This window comes from Canis aureus, chromosome 3 (genome assembly GCF_053574225.1).
Source record: "Canis aureus isolate CA01 chromosome 3, VMU_Caureus_v.1.0, whole genome shotgun sequence".
NCBI classification, from domain to species: Eukaryota; Metazoa; Chordata; class Mammalia; order Carnivora; family Canidae; genus Canis; species Canis aureus.
The window spans coordinates 2,347,840-2,368,320 of NC_135613.1; the positions used below are offsets into that span (position 1 = coordinate 2,347,840).

At 43.4% G+C, this 20,481-nt stretch overlaps 1 protein-coding gene across 4 annotated transcripts in view; it reads right to left on the reverse strand.

The window, feature by feature from the left end:
* LOC144306243 (cadherin-8) overlaps positions 1-20,481 on the reverse strand; it is a 358,000-nt gene that overhangs the window by 144,434 nt on the left and 193,085 nt on the right. For all 4 annotated transcript variants that reach the window (XM_077885706.1, XM_077885704.1, XM_077885705.1 and 1 more), the window contains 3 exons: positions 19,621-19,788; positions 16,025-16,212; positions 12,557-12,810 (listed from right to left, as the gene is read on the reverse strand). In XM_077885706.1, the coding sequence (XP_077741832.1) occupies positions 12,557-12,810; positions 16,025-16,212; positions 19,621-19,788 (610 nt within the window). The remainder of the gene's footprint in view (positions 1-12,556; positions 12,811-16,024; positions 16,213-19,620; positions 19,789-20,481) is intronic.

Consider the following 20,481-nt stretch of genomic DNA (forward strand, 5'->3'; position numbering starts at 1 on the left):
TGGATGTGGAAAGTAAAGGAGATGGAGAAATGCTGAAGAAATGCCCTTATGGAAGGCTCACAGCCTCTTCCTCTTCTCAGGGGGAATCCAGAGTGAAGAACATCTGTTGAATTCTCTTCTATACCTTTCTGGGGCTGCCCATCATGCCAATAATGACTTTTCTCTATATGAAAGGATATTCAAAGTTGATGAAGCTACATTAACAATAAAACAGAGATAGTGTGGGGAAAAAAAAGCACCTCCTCTAGCACTTTTGACTTCCTAATTTTCAGCTTCTCTGCTAAACCCCATATATTAATTTCTTATTTGATCCTCCATATAAATGACTCGAGTAGCCCATACAAATTGTCCTGACTCTCAATGTCTGTGGTTGTAAAATGCAGATAATACCCATTTTTTCCTCAGTCATAAAGTTAGATACTAAGTATCATATCCTGACCATAGTATCTAACACTGAGCATTAGACAGCTATAAGGATAGTGGTATTTGATTATATATTTGTCCAATTTTGGGCAAAATCATCAGTGTGAAAAACAAAAGTAGTGTTTATGGGAAATATGCATGCCCAAGGAGTAATAAGAGTGGTACATAATTATATTAAAGTAAGTATTTTTTTAATGTCATAAAGTTACATATGCATTGAAAATTTCATTGGACATTTAGTACATTTAGGCTCCTTTAGGAAATGCTAAGGACTTAGGGTAAATGCTGGGAGTTAACAAGCAGATAAGATGCAGCCTTTAACTCTTATGGGCTGAAAATACATTTATACTGAAAGAGCTTGTTTACCTAACTGTCATACAATAGTACTAACACAAGCACACCATCCCACTGCTCAAGCTGATGTAATTCTCTCTAGGGAAACAAAAGTCTTTTCCACCAAAAAGACTCATCCCTAGACACAATGCCTGCCTTGCGCATCTAAGCAAGTGTAAAGTCTAATATCAAACACTTGGTGTTTAATAGAGGTGATCCAGACAGGCTTCCTCTTTTTCCAGTGAGCACATCTCCCACACGTCAGGACTCTCCAGGTCCTGCTCCCTTTCCATACCTGCTATGTCTAATTTCAGGCCTTTGGCTTTGGAACGACAATTAGGTTTTTTACTCATTTGCACTATTAAACATATTTTCCATTACTTTGACCCTCATTAAGGACTTTCCTAAATCTTATTCTCATTTTCTGTGAAGCTACTCACCTCAGCAGACCATCCCAAAACTTGATTTGAACCCTAAGGCCCATTTGGAAGGCACTTCAACTTGAACTATTTCACTCCCCAGCCAAGTGGCTCCAGACACATAGACTAAAGCTAATAAACTTCTGATAGCTGGATGGAAATGGCATTTCTCCATTTTTAAGATGTTCTCTTCTAAAATATGCGATGTAATGTTTTCCTCTATAACACTAAGTCAAATCTGATTGTCCTTTATCAAAAGCAAGGTTGTATAATACCCGGTGTCAAATCAGAGTGTAGAAATATAAGAAAAAATAATGGCTCGGTTGAAAGGACTCCCATAAATATTTGAACATCAGATAAGGATGTCAATCTCCCCTTGTTGGGATGCAAAATAGAAGGTTTATTTTGCTTTATAACAATGTTAGATAATACTGCTATCTTTGTCTCTCTTGGAATATAAACATTATTATCAAATTTTGTTCCCTAGAGGAGACAAAGACTTCACCAATCAGAAAACGAAAACAAACAAAAAAATCAGAGAAACTTGTAAACCCAAGATCAGCACTTTCCAATGATTCTTTCTAGATTATTATGCTATTTTTACCACTTGTTTTACAATATTTGATGACATTTTATGAATACATGCAGCTCCATGGTGTTGGATACCTACTGCCCTACCACAGCGATAGCATTTCAGCTGAGCCATCTGCGCCTCAAGGTTTGCATCCCAAAATGCAGAGCAGAGATATATTTGCCTAAAGGAAGATGCCGTAGTGTGGTGGGAACATGGGTTTGGGAGCTACATGGCTAGCAGTATGAATCCAGTCAAATCACCTCACTAATAAGGAGGCCTCGTGCTCTTCTCCACGACTGACATGGCAATACGCCGTGCAGCTCTTCCTTCAAGGAAGGGTCCCTGAGTGGTGTGGAGAGGAGTCAGTAGGCCGCCTTCAGCTATCCACTCCTTAGTCTGGGAGCCTAAGCTCAGAGTTTATCTGGAGATGAAGCAAGACAGGGATAAAGGCCCTTCTGGCATGATGCAGCACTCCTCTGGTGACTAACATCCATTCCAGAGAGACCCAGTGCTTTGGGCTACGGTTTTTTGCTGGGTCTGTGATGCAGTCTGATTTCTCCCCCCCGCTCATCCTGCTCTTTGTCTCCTTCCATCCACAGGTGCTGATGCCTACCAAACCTCCTGTACTTCAGACCCCATCTACTTCCAGGGAAAACCATCTATAACAATTTGTTTCATGCAAACAGAATACGTGAAGATTCAAAGAGTTAATGAAGTAGAAATGAGATACGTATGAAGGGCACTATACTAAACTCCTAAATAGGCAAGGATAAAGATCCACAGATGACTTCCAGTGTCACTCACTGAGTATCTGCTCTGGCATTGGAGCCTGCATGTTAGAGTTTGTTGAGCGGACCACAGCCAGTCTAGTCCAAGTGAATTTCTACTTCATGCCGTCTTACACTTTTAAATAGAGAAACATTGCTACTCAGAGAATTTTCCAAGACACTGCTATGCAGAGACCAGGGTTTGGCTAAGGCAGTCACCAACCTCATTTCTGAAAACCCCTGTATTGTAGTCAATACTGAGGTCTGTGGAATGGAGAAAAAATGGGGTTTTATAATAAACTCATGCAAGAAACAAGTAAATGCCCCACTCCAAGCATCACAGCACTTTTCAGGATACCTTTTGTAGCCTGTAAGGGTAGTTATGAGGATGGGCCCCAAAGCTGCACTAAACAAAACCTGAGTTTTCTGGCAGATTCAACATGAGTATACAGCACTGGGGGTCCCATGAGGACCGTTGTCCCAAGTGCCCTCAGGAAAGTGTGGGAGATGCCAATTCCCGTCACATATAGCTGGATTCTCATACAAAGAATTTCTTTGACTGCTACAGGTTAAAAAAAAAAAAAAAAACTCTTTTTATCTTTAGGGAGTTTCTGAGATAGAATAAGACCCCAGAATGATATGGGAACCAATTATTTAAATTCCTGATGGGAATCCAAACCCTTATTTGTCTAGTGTAGGGGTTGGCAAACTTCTTTGTAGAGTAAGTATTTTAGGCTCTGCAGGCCATTCTGTCTCTCCCACAGCTACTCAACCATGCAGTTGTCGGGCATAGAAGAATGAGGATGGTTGTATTCCAATAAGATTTCATGTAAAAAAAAGAAAAAATGTAGTAGATCAGCTTAGGCACACGGGGTATACAGTTTGCTGACTCCTGGCCTAAGGGGATAGAGTCAAAGTATTCACTAAAGTCATGTCCTACAGAAGGAAAACAAAGGGGGGTGGGGGGAGGAAGCCTCATATAGTAACAAAAAAGATACATATCTTGCTACACGTGGAGGAATAAGTCTTGTGATCCGTGCAAAGCTCACTGCATTAACATCTAGGGCAAGGACCAGCGCCGGAGCCTGAGTGTCCCTCCCTCACACCGTATGCTCCAGATGCTCTGGAAAACCACACAGACTTCGAAGACTGAATGTGCTGCTTTCATTTTTTTCTTTCTTAAAAAGTGCAATGCACTTAGGCAAATTAATGTACCTATGAAGTCCTAGTGTAAAGAAACTTGAGTTCAAAGTGATCTGGCCACAGTGTCTTTAATCCCAATAGTGTCCGTTAGAACACAGTTAGGGAGATGCTGCTCTTGGAGAAAGGCAGTGTATATCTACTTTTCAAATTTAACAGGCATAAATGCACTTTTACGTAACAAAAAATATTTTGCTAAACATTGGTTTGCAGCCTCTATATGGAAAATTTATAGGAAGATGCAATTTTGAGCCAACTGCAAGTGAAGATGCTATTTAGAGCCACTTATAATGAAATAAACCCCTTAGTTATGAATCAGTTATTATATTTCACTGAACTCCAACTGTTTCTTTCTCACTGCTTAATTTCATTCTAGCTTTTGTTATTATGCCTAAAGAAACCATATTAACATTTTCTCACATGCACTTTTAGTATCAAAAATTCCATCTACAAGTTTTCAGCTTTTTGCCTCTAATTGCTCCACTGGTTGCTCTAACTGCTTTAATAAATAATATTATCTGGTTCTGCTAGTCCCAGGATTCTAAGGTCCCTGCATCACATGTTATTTATTATTCCTCAAGGAGAAAAAGGAGCCCGTTTCAACCCAAAGCATTTCTTTAGAGAAATAGAGAGAGGAAGAAGGGATGAGAGTAAAGAAATATATATATAGATATATATAGATATATATCTATACACACACACACACACACACACACACACATAGTCCACTATCCAAATTAATATGAGGTTCTCTACAGTGTGAGATAGTTCCACTTTAGCATCACTAGATATCTACAGTTGTTTCTATTCAAATCCATTATGAAACTGGAAATTTCTTCCTACATGTGACCTTAAAGTTCCATTGTCTATCTTTATTTATCATTTTTAGATAGCATGCATCTAATTAGAGAAATGTGAAGAGCTTGGGTTTTCCATAGCTATTCACCAGCCTCCCTAATATAGAATAAGGTCCATGAGGGCAGAGGCTTTGTCTTCACAGAAATTCCCTAGATAAGTGTGAGTTACAATGATATTAGTTGTACAAAATAAATAAACCCTATATAACACACGGCACAAAATAAAAAAATGTCTTGCTAAACATTGGTTTGCAGGCTTTATATGGAAAATATATAGAAAGATGCAATTTTGAGCCAACTGCAAGTGGCTCAACATATATATGTGTGTGAATGACTGAATAGCTATCTGACTAAATAAATGTATGACTTAATTTATGCATTAATCACTGATAGTTGAATTAGCAAGTACAGTCAGTTTTTTGGAACAATGATTTGAAGAGTTGGTACTTCCGAATTGGGAACCAGTCAAACTGTTATCTGGCTAAGGGTGTGCAGGAACTAAATGATCAAGTTTTAATTATTTTAAAAAGACTCAGTCCTTGCACCAGATCCTTTCATACCATTGGTGAGAATGCAAAGACATGCAGCCTCTATGGAAAACTGTATGGGAGTTCCTAAAAAGTAATTTATAATAGAATTACCATATGATCCAGCAATCTCACTTCTGGGTATTTATCCGAAACAACTGAAACCAGGATCTCAAAGAGAGATTAGCATTTCTATGTTCACCGCAGCTCTCTTTACAAGAGCCAAGATGTGGAGACAAACTAAATGACCATCAACAGATGAATCAAGAAAGAAAATGCATCAGTGGAACAGAATAGAGAATCCAGAAGTGGACCCTGAACTTTATGGGCAACTAATATTCGATAAAGGAGGAAAGACTATCCATTGGAAGAAAGACAGTCTCTTCAATAAATGGTGCTGGGAAAATTGGACATCCACATGCAGAAGAATGAAACTAGACCACTCTCTTGCACCATACACAAAGATAAACTCAAAATGGATGAAAGATCTAAATGTGAGACAAGATTCCATCAAAATCCTAGAGAAGAACACAGGCAACACCCTTTTTGAACTCGGCCATAGTAACTTCTTGCAAGATACATCCACGAAGGCAAAAGAAACAAAAGCAAAAATGAACTATTGGGACTTCATCAAGATAAGAAGCTTTTGCACAGCAAAGGATACAGTCAACAAAACTCAAAGACAACCTACAGAATGGGAGAAGATATTTGCAAATGACATATCAGATAAAGGGCTAGTTTCCAAGATCTATAAAGAACTTATTAAACTCAACACCAAAGAAACAAACAATCCAATCATGAAATGGGCAAAAGACATGAACAGAAATCTCACAGAGGAAGACATAGACATGGCCAACACGCATATGAGAAAATGCTCTGCATCACTTGCCATCAGGGAAATACAAATCAAAACTACAATGAGATCCCACCTCACACCAGTGAGAATGGGGAAAATTAACAAGGCAGGAAACAACAAATGTTGGAGAGGATGCGGAGAAAAGGGAACCCTCTTACACTGTTGGTGGGAATGTGAACTGGTGCAGCCACTCTGGAAAACTGTGTGGAGGTTCCTCAAACAGTTAAAAATAGACCTGCCCTACGACCCAGCAATTGCACTGTTGGGGATTTACCCCAAAGATACAAATGCAATGAAACGCCGGGACACCGGCACCCCGATGTTTCTAGCAGCAATGGCCACGATAGCCAAACTGTGGAAGGAGCCTCGGTGTCCAACGAAAGATGAATGGATAAAGAAGATGTGGTTTATGTATACAATGGAATATTACTCAGCTATTAGAAATGACAAATACCCACCATTTGCTTCAACGTGGATGGAACTGGAGGGTATTATGCTGAGTGAAGTAAGTCAGTCGGAGAAGGACAAACATTATATGTTCTCATTCATTTGGGGAATATAAATAATAGTGAAAGGGAAAATAAGGGAAGGGAGAAGAAATGTGTGGGAAATATCAGAAAGGGAGACAGAACGTAAAGACTGCTAACTCTGGGAAACGAACTAGGGGTGGTAGAAGGGGAGGAGGGCGGGGGGTGGGAGTGAATGGGTGACGGGCACTGGGTGTTATTCTGTATGTTAGTAAATTGAACACCAATAAAAAAATATATATATATAAAAAAAAAAAGAAAATGCAGTATATACATAGAATGGAACGCTTTTCAGCCTTAAAAAGAAGGAATTTCTATACTGTGTCACAACACAGGTGAATCTGGAGAACAATATGCTAAGTGAAATAAGCCAGTTGCAGAAGGATAAGTACCACATGCCTCTACTTACAGGAGACAATCTAAAATCATCAAATTCAAAATAAATAAATAAATACATACATACATAAAAGAGCCAAATTCATAAAAGTATGGAATGGTGGTTGCCAGGGGCTGGGGGGAAGGAGAAATGGAGAGTCACTAATCACTGGGTATAAAGTCTTAGTTACACACGATGGGTAAGTTCTAGAAAGGTGCTGTACACCACCGTGCCTAGAGTTAACAGTACTATATCATGCACTTAAAAATCTGTTAAAGGGTAGCATTTATGTAGTCTTTTTATCACCAAAAAAAATTCTAATATTAAATTAAAACAGACAAAAAACCTAGGTCCTTACCAAAAATGGGAGTTAGTACAAGACTGAGAAGAAAGTCAGTCAATACACAGTCTACCCTGGTGCCAGGCTCTCCACTGTGTGAAATACTCCCACATTTGCATCATTGGACATGGGGTTGTAAAGAGAGTGTTTTCAGGAAAAGAGCTCATTAACAGCAAGCCAGAGAACTACAGTGAATCATAAAAGTGCCCGAGTACAAGTAGGAAGAAAACAATGCACTCTCTTATGCTAAGTGGGCACTTCCATTCAGAAGAGGAGTTAGGACAACAGAGCACTGTGGCTGCCATGGTCATGTGTCACTCTACTGTGCCTGCTGAATGGCCACCATCCCCACTTTTATTTTAAGCAGCTCGTGTAGTCTTACTTAAGGTGAATGCTATGAAAGAAACAGGAAGCAACTACCAAAAAAAAAAAAAAGCCCAGTCACATGTCATCTCAACACCATGGTAACACCAAAAACACACTTGAAATAAATTTATTTAAAGGACAAAATGAACCATAGAAGACTGACATGAAGGCACTGAATTATATTTTAACACTTACTCTGTGCTGAGGATTTTTACCTTACAGATAAACAGTTAACCGCTTAGAACAGCATTTCAAAGTGTCTGTCACAAAGTATGGGCTCAGGAAACCTGAGCTGTTATCATCCCACTCCACATGGAAACGCCAGAGCACAGCGAAGCATGCACAGGCATGGCAGCGAACGGTTAGAAGAAATTTAGGTTTAAATCCTGGGCCTGCACCCCCTACGGTAAAATCATACACAGGGAATCCATCCTTTTAGAACCTCAGCTTCCTTCTCCCTAAAACTAAAATCATACTATTTCACAGCATTTTTTTGTGTGTGTGAAAAATAAGTGAAATGATGCACAGCAGGAACTTAGCACAATGTCGAATTTATGCTATTGTTAGACCATTGTTTCTTCTTTTACCTCCTTAACCACAACTGGGTTTACAGCCAGTAGGAACAAAACCCATACAAAGGCGCTAGACTGATGAGCAAGGAGCACTCCATCCATATTCTGGTTAATGCCACAGACCTGGGATATTCTCCTTCCTTGTTGATGGAATGGAATGAGGCCATTTAGAGAATGAGAAGTTTACAGTTTCAATTAAAATCGGTCCTGCTAAGCTGTTCCAACAAGCGGAGATACTGTCACTGAGATCAGAGGGGACGAGCGCGTGTGGCAGAGGGACAGAGGGCAGGCATTGTGTTGTCAGAAAAACCCAGGCATGCAGCAAAGTTCCACTCTTGATTATTTGTGTGATACTCAGCAATTGGTCTTTTTATCCATAGTTTCATCATCTGTTAGGTTAATGAGTATATATGTTACTGTACAGAGGTGTTAGGGGATGCGATGAGTACATCTGGCACACCCTTGACACGGGCTGGGCACTCCCTGGTAACAACAGCACGGTAGCAGCAGCAGCAAATTACAGTAACTGAGGTTAAGTAGCCTCTTTAGCCAGTAACTGTTATAGGAAAACAGATAATGCTGCACAGTCAGCAACCCTAGGAGAAGAATCTCTGTCCAAATAAGCACTGGATTTTCCATTTACATTTGTGATATATATCGACCGTGGCTTTATTAGCCGGCAACGCTGATAGCTGCTACATTTTTAAATCCAGTAACTTCATTTATTTCAGGAACCGTGTGAGGGACACAATATTATCCCAAAATACAGATGAAGAGACTGAGTCTCAGAGAAGTCCAGAGAACGGCTGTTGGAGGAAGTTGCAATGATAGGATTTGAGCTTTAGTCTATGCAAGTTCAAAACATATCATCTTTTAAATAATTTACCCGTCATTATTTGATATTACTGAGAGATATATGATATTGAAAAAAGTAGCAAATGTTTAATAAATGTTCCTGGGGGGGGGGGGTGAGGCTCTCTATGTCACTGTCTGTTCTCTCCCGAAAGGGAATATACAGATACAGGTACAGACACAGATACAGATGACAGAGGGAGAGGGAGGGGGAAGGGGAGAGGGAGAGGGAAGAGATAGAAATAGAGGGAGAGATAGAGTGAGAGGGAGAGGGAGAGATAGAGGGGGAGGGAGAGAGAGAGGAAGAGGGAGGGAGAGGGAGAGATAGTGGTAGAGATAGAGGGAGAGGGAGAAATGGAGAGATAGAGGGAGAGGAAGAGGGAGAGGGAGAGGGAGGGACAGGGAGACATAGAAGGAGAGGGAGAGATAGATGGAGAGATAGAGGGAGAGGGAGAGGAAGAGGGAGAGATAGGGATAGAGGGAGAGATAGAGGTAGAGATAGAGGGAGAGGAAGAGGGAGAGAAAAAGTGAGAGACAAAGATAGAGGTAGATAGAGGGAGAGATACAAGGAGATACAGAGATAGAGGGAGAGATAGAGGGAGAGAGAGGGAGAGGGAGAGATAGAGATAGAGGGAGAGATAGAGGGAGAGGGAGAGTCAGAGATAGAGGTAGAGGGAGAGATAGAGGGAGAGATAGAAGGAGAGATAGAGGTAGAGGGAGAGGCAGACGGAGAGGGAGAGGGAGAGATAGAGGTGGAGGGAGAGGGAGAGACAGAGGGCGAAGGAGAGGAAGAAGGAGAGGGAGAGGTCTAAGTGTAAGAATTTTAAAGCACACGATGTTTCCAGCTTGACAAGGTGCTCTAGAAAGAAGTTGAGTCGTCTGGGAAGTGGGCGAGCCCATATGGGACTGGCCGTGTAAGGGGGCGAATGCCACAGTAAATGCCTGTCTCCCGCTGGATGGCAGGTAAACATTCCCCTACGAGATGGGCGAAATACAAGAGTTGTGAAGAGGCCATGAGGCCTAGCTATTTGTTACTCAGTAATTCCCTGAATATCTGTGTCCTCTAGTTCTGTTTAAAAAGGTTAAACGGCTCTAAATCTGTCTGCTAGGCTCCTAAGGAACCGTGCATTGCTCTGGCTACTCAGGAAATTTAATTTTCTACTGAAATTAAGCAGTTGTGTAAAGAGAGAGGAAGCTGCTCTCCAAAACCCAATGAGCTGGGGTTGTGGGGGGGAGCGGGGGGCAACAACCACAGGCCAGCAGACCGGTGCTGGCGGCTCAGCTGATGACTGCGGCATCCTCCCCCGCGCAGCGCCCCGCCTGCATTCCGGCCTGGGTGGGGCCTGCCTTCCGAACCCCACACAGCAGGGCCCTGTGGTAGCCCTGACACCGTGTCCACCGCCCGCTGGGTGGGGCCCCGGGTGCCCCGGAGCACTCGCTCGCCCGCCCGCAGACTAGCAGAGGCACAGACACGTGCGTGTCACTGGAGGCGCTTTATCTGCCCGTGTCTCCTGGGGGCAGCCGCAGTCCCCGCTAGGCTGCCTGTAAGAGGGCAGCTGGTGCTCAGCAGCTTTAGGCCCCCCACCTCCACCTGCTTCTGAAAGCCGGGGCGCCTGGTGGCTCTGTGGGCTCAGCATCCGAGTCTCCAGGTCGCTCAGGCCGTGCTCTGGGGTCGCCATCAAGCCCCGCGTGTGTCTGCGCTCCCCCCCTGCTGCTTGGGACTCCCCACTTTGGCCCCTCCCCACCTCCCTTTCTAAAAACCTAAAATAAAATGAATGCAAAGCACTGGTCATAATACAAATACAAACAGCAGTAACAGCAGGAGTTGCTCCAATGACTGTCATCGCCCGATTGCCCGGGCACTGGAATCAGTGTCCAGAGACCTCCAGGCTGTGCCAGTAAGTGGACAGGTGACAATGGATGTAGGGTACGTGGCCAGTCGCCTGCCTCGGCCCCGCAGCTCTGCCGTGTTGGGGTCCCGGGGGCAGGGCTTGGGTCGCTGCCGCTGCCACACTTGGCCCTCGTGGGACATGGCCCCGCGGACTGACCCCAGTCCCCAGGGCCCTGGCACAGCCCCACTGGGACATCGCGTGTCCCCTGCTGGAGGAGCAGAAATCCTTCCCCCCGGGCCGGCCGGGCCCCTCCCTGCTGCCTCACTGAGCCCCCTGCTTTCGACAGCATCCTGTCCTGTCCTGTCCCGGGCCCTGTCACACAAGGTGCAGCAGCTGTGACTTCGGGGGACCCCGCCTGTACCCACATGTCGGCATCTCCCTGCAGAGCCACTTCTCAACCTCCGCAGACGGGCGGGCAATGGGGAGCTGTGCACCCGTGGTCTCCTGGGCATCGAGCACACCTGCACCCACCCAGGGCCCTGAGCCCAGGGAGTCCCCTCGCAGGTATGGGCACCCTGCGGGCCGCAGCTTGTCGGACTGCTGAGAACCCACAACGGACAACCGGCCGTCTTCGAAACCCGTAGGCCAGATTTTACCTTCTCAGAGGCTGGGCTCTTTTGAGGGAAACGATCTTTGTATCCTTTTGGGTCACACTCAACGTTAGCCTGAGTTCTGAAGTGGCTGGTATGAACACCAGCTTTTCTGCATCTCAAAATAGTTATTTTTTGTCCGAACTAAAGTTATTTAGGACACTCTCTGTTCTGTGGGTTTCGATTCTGGACTCGCAACAGGGATTTAGTACACAAAAAAGTGAATAAATAAAACTTCCAGAAAACTCACTTGTCCAGAGTTTCCTTGATGAAAATAGTTGGAAATGCCTCCATTCAATAGGTTGGGATGAACTGACATTTGGTTCACAGATTAAATGGACAACCCTTTAAAACTATATTCCATCATCTCTCTGTCTCTCTCCTGACAAACATTTCTAAGACGGCATTTGAAATCCACACTCAGGCACCTCATTAGCCAACACTTCACCCTTGGAGACCAGGGTACAAGGTATAGATTTTCAGTGATCTTTCGGAAGAAAGCTGTTGAGCTCAAGCACCTACACTGTCATGTGGATGACTGGCAAAAGAGAAAAGATGTACACAGCTCAACAGAAAAAAAAAAAAAAAAAAGAATTGAGCCTCATTTATAAAAAAAGGCAGAAAAGTCTTAATAAAGGACTATTTCATCTTGGAAAAAAAATTCTGAGCAAGGGAAGTATAAACAGAAGGTTTTTTTTTGTTTGTTTAAAGGCAGAAAAAGGCACCAACCCAGATATGTTGACCTATCAGAAATGCCCATAAATTGATAAGAAAATAATTTTAAAACCAAACACCAAACAGAGAAATAATATAGGGGTGCGCTCGCAGTGAGTCTGAGAGCTGCAGGAGCTTTGCTCCCCTGGCACCGTGGCCCTGGGGCTGCACACGGCCTGTGGAAGGCGAGCATGACCACGCGGCCCGTGCACACCCGCACACGCCCTTGCACGCCCTTGCACACCCGTGCACACCCGCGCCCTGCTCCCCACGGCGCCCAGGCTGCCACGCAGCATGCACACACGAGCACGTCCTGTAGGGATGTGCTGGGCATCGGCGGCGGCCCGCCTGCCTCTAAGAGGAAGGAGTACCTGATGGGACTGGAGGTGATGTCGGGGTCCCGGGCCGTCACCTGGCCGATCACGGAGTTGAGAGCAGCGTTCTCGTGGACCTCGAGGAGGTACGTCGGGGAGGAGAAGACCGGGGGCTCGTCAGCATCCTCCACGACGATCTTGACCGTCGCCGTGTCTTTGAAGGGCCCCCTGCTGCTGAAACGTGGGTCAACGTGGACGTTGGCGGCCTCTACCTTCAGCGTATAGGACTTTTTGGTCTCAAAGTCCAGAGGCTGTTAGGAAATGACAGAGATGAATGCCCCTCGCTAATGACCACAGCAGCAAGAACAAATGAGTCTAACGCTGATGGATGATAGTTGTGTGCATTTAAGGCCATTTGTGAGCCTTAATGGGATCACTCTGCATTCCCTCAGATTCGACCTGTAAATTTTACAGGCATTTATTGATATCTGTTTATTATACAAGCTCAGTGAATCTAATCTCCTATTGTTTTGTTTTGTTTTGCTCATTTCACTTGGAATTCACAAAATATTCACAGTCATGAATTGTGCCATCAAAATTTCACTTCAGAGTCATAATAAAATTTTACTAGTGGTGGCATGACCCGCATACCAATCAGCCAGTTAATCGGGCCTCTGCTGGTGGGAGATAAGGCGGCATCGAACACAATCTCTATCTGGGAAGAATATTTTATCATTTCCGCAACCGTGTGTGAAATGTAAGGAACTAGAAATAATCATTGTTTAGTCCGAGGAGACATTATAAAGCATCATTTAGCACTAATCCCGACAAAGAGGGTTTTCTGATTCCGCGTCGAAAAGCACCGCGGCTCCACTGATCATGTGGCTAAAATGAGGCTTCTTATTTTTTAGGGCGTTCTTCGAAGGTCTCTATTACACGTTCTGGGCTATGAAGCAGGTGGGCATCTAAAGAAATATGTATACAGATGCAGGGTTATCTGTGTGTATATTTAGAAGACGGGGCGGTGGGAGCGCTGCACGTATAGACTACCGGGGCGGGCCTTGCCTCCACCAGCCACTTAAGAGCAATTTGAAATGACCTCATTGCACCATTACTGACAACATTTCTGACATATTAATACCTCATCCCTTAAAAGCCCCCGAGACTTCAGCTAACGACCTACGTAAACAGACGCAGGTGGAAGCAAAGAGTTCCCCTCAAGACTCAGAAGCCCCCTCCCGCCCCATAGCAGAACCCTTAAGGTGCAATTCTTGGCAACCCGTAAAACACCACTTTTCAAGAATCAACGTCTGTCAAGGTTCGGAGAGACCCTTTAGGCGGGCGCTGCAATTCCTCCTAAGAAACGGGACTTTCAATCTGCAATGCAGATTTTTAAAAACTAAATCGCAAGACAACCTGGCATCAGTGAACTCTTTCAGAGCCCCTGTACAAGCTTAAATATGTCTTCTTATTTCAAAATTGGGGGTTGATTTTTCTACTTGAATTCCGTTCTAATGGGACTTGGCTTTCTGGGGAAATATTTTCTAGTAAACAAGGCAGATACTCACCTCCCCGTCTATTCTGAAATTACTAGGCACATGTACCCATGAATAGAGGATTCAACATCAGCATTTTCATAATTTGCCAATCACCCCTACTGTAACAATCCTGCAATTTCGAATTCTTCACAAACACTGTTAAGTATAGCAGATTATGTTCTGTTTATTTCTTAGCTCCGCATAATGACAATGTATCCAAACACATCCCCGGGTCCTCAGGATTTTATCAGACGAGAAAGAAGACCCACGGGTCGTAGAAATAGGACTCCCTACACATTGTTCTCTACAGTAAAACACATGGGTTTCTTGGTGTCAAAACATGTAGTATATAGTTCCATATTTATGAATAACAGTGAATCGAACTACAACACACGGCTAATTGCTTCAGTTTATAAAAGCACCTTATGGTAGCAAAGGATGGCAGTTAATAATAACAATAAAAATGACATTAGGAATCATTAACCAAGGAAAATGTGGCTCTGGGTTATTCAATAATTGACTCACGTATAATTATACTGTACTCTATTTTAAACATGAGTTTTTAAATGCTTTGCAACTCTTAACCTAAACTCAAGCCGGGCAGGAAGCTGGTGTTCCTGTGCGCAGAGTCAAAGTAAAGGCGGCCATCTTCCCCCCTCAAAATCCACTTAAAACAGTTGATTTTGCACACAAAAGTACACCCAGAAAACTCAAGGTTCCCATTGTCACTATGTCTCCGATGGGGGATTTAAAGAGCATGAGCACTGGGAGCACATTCCTGTGCGACATGACAGAGAGGACTAGACAGGAAGCTTGGAATCATGTGACTGCAATGCTGAGCCAAAGAGACCGAAGAATTGTTGGCTCCCGGGAGCGTGCTGTGCCATCTATCTTCTTATTCACGAACCAACAATTTAATTGAAATTAACTGGTAGTATTTCATGGAAAAGATATGAAGAGCAATATCGAAAAAGATACTCATGATGAGGATACAAGGGCATTTTCTTTTCTTTTTAAAGGACATTTTCCTTGCAAATGCCAGTGCCCATAAAATAATGAAACGCGTTCTACACATTTTTTAGGAATGTGTATGTCATGATGATAGATAAATATGGAAAATGCTGTGCAGAATTTTTCACATCTATCACAAAAGAAATGGCTGCTGGCAAAAGTAGATGCAAATCGCTGTACATTATCTGTTCTATTCATGGAGATAGTTCTTTCTCCGACGGAAGCCCCACACCCAGGAGCACGGCAAAGAGGAGCCGCATTTACCATAACGCTCAGACTTTTGACGTGTGGTTCGGAGCATGCGATGGAAGCAGGGTTGGCCCTGCCCTTCCCGCGCTAGAGCTGGCCAGAGCAGCCGAGGCAGACTGCGTCCTCTATCCTTGAGTTTACCGGGAAGCAGGGCCTGCACGAAAAACTCCGGGATCTTCGGTGTGGAGCTATTCTAGGAAGCAGGCGTGCAGGAAGGGGGAGAGTTATAGGAGAAGGATTAAAAGCCATTGGACTTGCCACCTCTGTGGGCAACTGAGTCCTCCTCCTACTGGCCTCTTAAGAACCTTAGAAAATATGCCTCTGAATAATGTCTTCGAAGAATACAAATTCCCTATCTATGCCCCTCGTTGCTTGAAGTTCCCCTTCTGAGTGTTGACTTCCCTTTGTGCCTGAAGCACTCTGGCAAGGAACGGAGCAAATTCCGTTGGCTTAGGGAAGAACACTAGGACCAGATGAGGAGAGAGAAATAATGGGTGAGACGGGAAGCCGCCAACAGCCTGGTAACAGGCTGGCACAGCTTCAGCTGAAATAGGAAGTGGGGCCAAGGGTATGAGGTGCAGAAAAGACTCGACTTTTTCACAGTTAAGGAAATTGAACGTCGGTCAGCCCTAAGATCATGTCAGGAAGGCTACCCAGCTCCTGCAAACTTCATAACTCAAGTTTCATAAAGGTATTCGGGGGATGGACACACCCTTCCTCAGCTTACCTTTCTTAGCCTTATAATGCCATCCTGAGCCTGGGCGTCAGAAGTGATTTCAAAGAGTGCTGTGCCATCTCCGTCGATGATGTCGTAGGATGACTGTGCATTTTCACCAATGTCCTGGTCGTTGGCTTTTACCCTCCCTATGGCAGTGCCAAGAACCACGTCTTCGGGTACTGAGAAGTGATATAGACCTTAGGAAAGGAAAGAAGCACTGAGCATCGCATACATTCCATTCAACCACTAATCCATTTAAGCAAATACTTATCGGGCCCTTTCTTTGCTCTGAGCAAGCCTATCGATATCAAGAATACAGGGACGGAAAAGACAAAAGAATCCCTTTTGCTGCAAAATGTACAGTCCTTTACATGAATCAGAGACAAAGAGTTCCCAGAAGAAGAAGTGACCTCCCTTCGAGATTCTTCTGAGATATGAAGCTTATTCAATCATATGTTTACCAAACATACATTTGGAGCAGAGTTATATCAGGATATTAGAAAGTCTACGTGGAATGTTCTGTCCCATTTGCTGTATAATCACATTGGCTGCCTGTGGGGATATTCATTGTTGCCCAACATAAAATATTAAGCTAATTTCAGCACAGAGAGATGCAATGTGCACCACACTGAAAGTCACTTTTGAAGTTACCTTTATATTTACAGACTTGTAGACCATTTTTGATAAAATCCAATTACTAAACTTCTGCTGTGCCCTGCAGCAAGCTGTTCAGACACATGAAACAGCCCTCCTGTTACTAAAGTCCTCATCGCTCTGAAGACCAGAAATCCTACCTCCAAAACTCTCTAGGCAAAACACAATTACAGTATACGCTTATTCTCCCATGGGTCCAGTGAAACGTGTCTAATTAGTGGTATTAGTCCCATTTTTACTCAAACGGCTTTAGTTGGAGCATTGGTGTCACTCATTTCACGGGGGGAGGGAGGCAACCATAACCCCTGGCCATCACCCCTTCAGTACACACCTGCCCTACATCTAACTGCCAAATCCCGCATTGCTTTGCCTGAGGCTTTTTTTCTGGACTTCAGAACCCATTTCACCCACCGCCTGTCAGGCCAGAACTACCAGAAAATGAATGTCCCCACAGAAGCAGCCCTCAATGACTCACACAACTTAGGAGGTAAAAATCCCAGGCTCCTTCCCTCTCTGATAGGGTAACATGGAGCTATTCCTTCTCTTTTGCTTACTCACAGGGTTTCAGAGTTTCCCCAACAGGATAAAGCTCCAGTTCCCCACCGTCCTGGCTACCTTGATAATGCACATTATTGGCTCTCTGTCCTTCCGCCTCACACAGCTCACCTCGCTACTGGCAAGTCTTGGGATCATCTCCAAGATAACCTACTTAATAATCAAATTCTTGTCTCAGTGCCTGTTTCTGGGGAACCCAAACTCCAGACAACCAGGAAGTTTCAGTCCCATGGCAACCAAAACAAGGGGAAAAAAAGATAAATATTCGATGAGCTATAAACCAAAAGGAAAAATTAAGTCTGGAGAACATTACCTAATTGTAGTTGGAACTCAATCACTGAGTCCCTTGGACAAACTAAGGCTCATTTTACCCGATCTAACAAGATTATTTCAGATGATGGGTGAGATTTTCTTGTAGCACTAACAGACTTTTATTTAATGATGAAATAAAAATGTCTCAGAATCATGAAATTATGGGACTGGGGAACAAACATGTTTTCCAAATAGTTTCACCGTAAGGTAGACACTGAAAATCCTCATGTCAAACGCAAGTCTCCCAATTCTCTCATAATTGGCATAATGATTCTATTTCCTTCAAACTTTATATCCCAGGTAAGGTCTGAGACGATCCCTCTAGGTATGCTTATTAAGTAAATAAGCCAGCAAGGGGCTTCACCTTACTGCTAGTCCTACATCAGGGAGCCTTGGGAAGCCAAGCAAATGGAACGTTTATCCATTCCTATTCTGCTCACTCATCATCTCTATCAGTGTGATCATAGTTAATAGTTATTATCCTTAAGAAAGGGGACATTTTTGGAACTCACCTGCCACTGCTGAATTGAAACAATCATTCTCTGAGAAAGAAGAGTTGCATACTAGAGCCTGAACTGTAATGGCCACTGAAAAGCAAATAAAAGAACCGAGGAAGGGACAGGAGAAATAGTGCTCCCCGTTAACAATAATTTGGTTAAAAAGGGTGGCCTTGTTACCTGATTTATGCATGGCCAGAAGTGAAAATTCTAAAATTACTAATGAAAATGAATCCTTCCTGTTCTTTCTACCCTGGAATTTCTTTCTGTAGATAAATCCTCAAAGATACCTCAAATGTGCCATTTTCAAGTCCTGCATATGTCTCCCCTTCCCCCTCCCTCCGTCTCCTTCCCTCTCCCTCTCTTCTCTCTTCAAAAACAGCTCCTCCTATGGCTTCCTTATCCCAGCAAAGAGCATCAGCCTGTATGTAACCTCTTAAGGCAGAAGTGTGATAACTCACTTCCTCAATTGAAAGATGCAAGGTATCCTTGAATTTTTGGTAATCATTAACTCTTAAGTGTCTGTCACACCCGTATACTTTCTCCAGGTCCACTGAGCCCACCCTTGCTCGCTAGCTCTGATTTCACTTTTTACACGAATGCTTATGAACATCCTTTAAGCGGCTGCAGTGTGGGGAACACGTTGGAAGAAGGGCGCCCAATTTCATTTTCTCCGATTGCCCTGGAATCCAACGTTATTACTTCCCCTACAATGTAAAACCACTATGGCTTCCCAGTGACCTTCGGAAAAAGATCATGGTACTTAAAAGGGCCTACAAATCCAAGCCTAGCTAACCCCTGCCTAACCTGACTCTCTAGACTCCAATTATAGTAAGATTCTCTTAATTCTCATCTAGGGCCATGCATCCTTCTTCCACAGGGCTTTTCAACATCCTCTTCCTCCAGTTGCAGGGTCCACCCCCACGCCCCTGGTTTCACCTAGTTCCAGCCAATTCATATTCATCGTTCATATCTCAACTAAAGAGTCTCCGGGCCGGAAAGGTCCTCCCAAATCATCTAAGTCAGATTATTTGGATAAGTGTTCACAAGAAAGGGAACGTGTACTGTGAGAGCACAAAATAAGTTGGAAAATACTTGTTTCCCTGATTCATGGATGGTGGATGCCTACAATTCTGTTGAGCTGCTTCTGAGGTAGAGCATGGCTTTCATAGGGATGAGTAAGGTCAGTGACTCCTGATGGCTGAAGGAGGAGTCCCAGGAAGTCCCAGGAAGGAGAACCGCTTGTTTTTGCAGCAAGTATACTGCGTATCTGCTTCCCCCACCTCCAGCACTACAGATTTTGGTTTCCTTTATACGATGTATAGTAAATAGTTCCATTATTTACACATTTACTATCTGGAAATTTTCCCGACTTCTTTGGAGTCTGTAAAGTGGGGATACATCTAATACCAAAAGGACAGGAGAGTTGATTGTTTCATATCTACATATAAATTGGCATACCTTGCATATAGTAAGCATTCAATGACTGCTATCCATTTTTTTTGGATGTGGCTGAAAATTAGAACGTAAGTTCAAATGAAAACATCGGACTTAGAGATTTGCACCCAGTGCAGGGAACTCACTTACTTTGGGCAAATTTTGGAGGATTATCGTTAACGTCCGTAAGGGTCACTGTGAGTGTTGTGGTCCCAGACAGGCCCCCGGAGTGTCCACCCATATCCTTGGCTTGGATAACAACCAGGTACTCCTCCTTGGCTTCTCTGTCCATGTTGGGAAGGGCAGTTTTTATAATCGCTGAGGGCGAAAAATGGGAGAAGGACTTTCAGACAGACGGCTCTTTCGACATGAATGTGTGACTCTCTCTCACACACACATACACGTGCACACGTCAAGTCCCCACTGGGATAATTTTATTTTCTTTTGCCTGTTAGCTGGTGTGCATCTGTGATGCCAACACCGAGAAAGATGTTAGTCACAGACATTAGTGGCTAACTTGCAAAAATACATTTTATAGTGTATAAAAAAAGAGAACTTGCAAAAATATACATTAGAAAGTAAACTGAATGGCATACTCTTGCCTACCAAATTAAAGTATAAATCATAACATAGCCTCATCTACCCAGGAAAACCCTGGAAGTGAAAGAATCTTACAATTTATCACAGACTCCAACTCCCCTACAAGAGGAGTAAATACATAAATAGCTTGAAGGCTCTGAGGTCAAAGATAAATTATTCTGAAGCTCACAAATACATCAGAGAGATGGAAGAAATAGATGCATTATTAGGATCAACTCAGATGAATAAAACACCGATCAGAATTAATACAGGCAAATGTCTATATACTAAGGTGCTGTTCAGTCACACTTACATTTTAATTGTTATATTTTCTATATTGTAAAAGTAATAATTTAGGAGAAAAATGAAAAGACGGAGAGAAGAAAAAGGAGGTAAAACATAAAATCATACAAAATAACATAATATTATCAG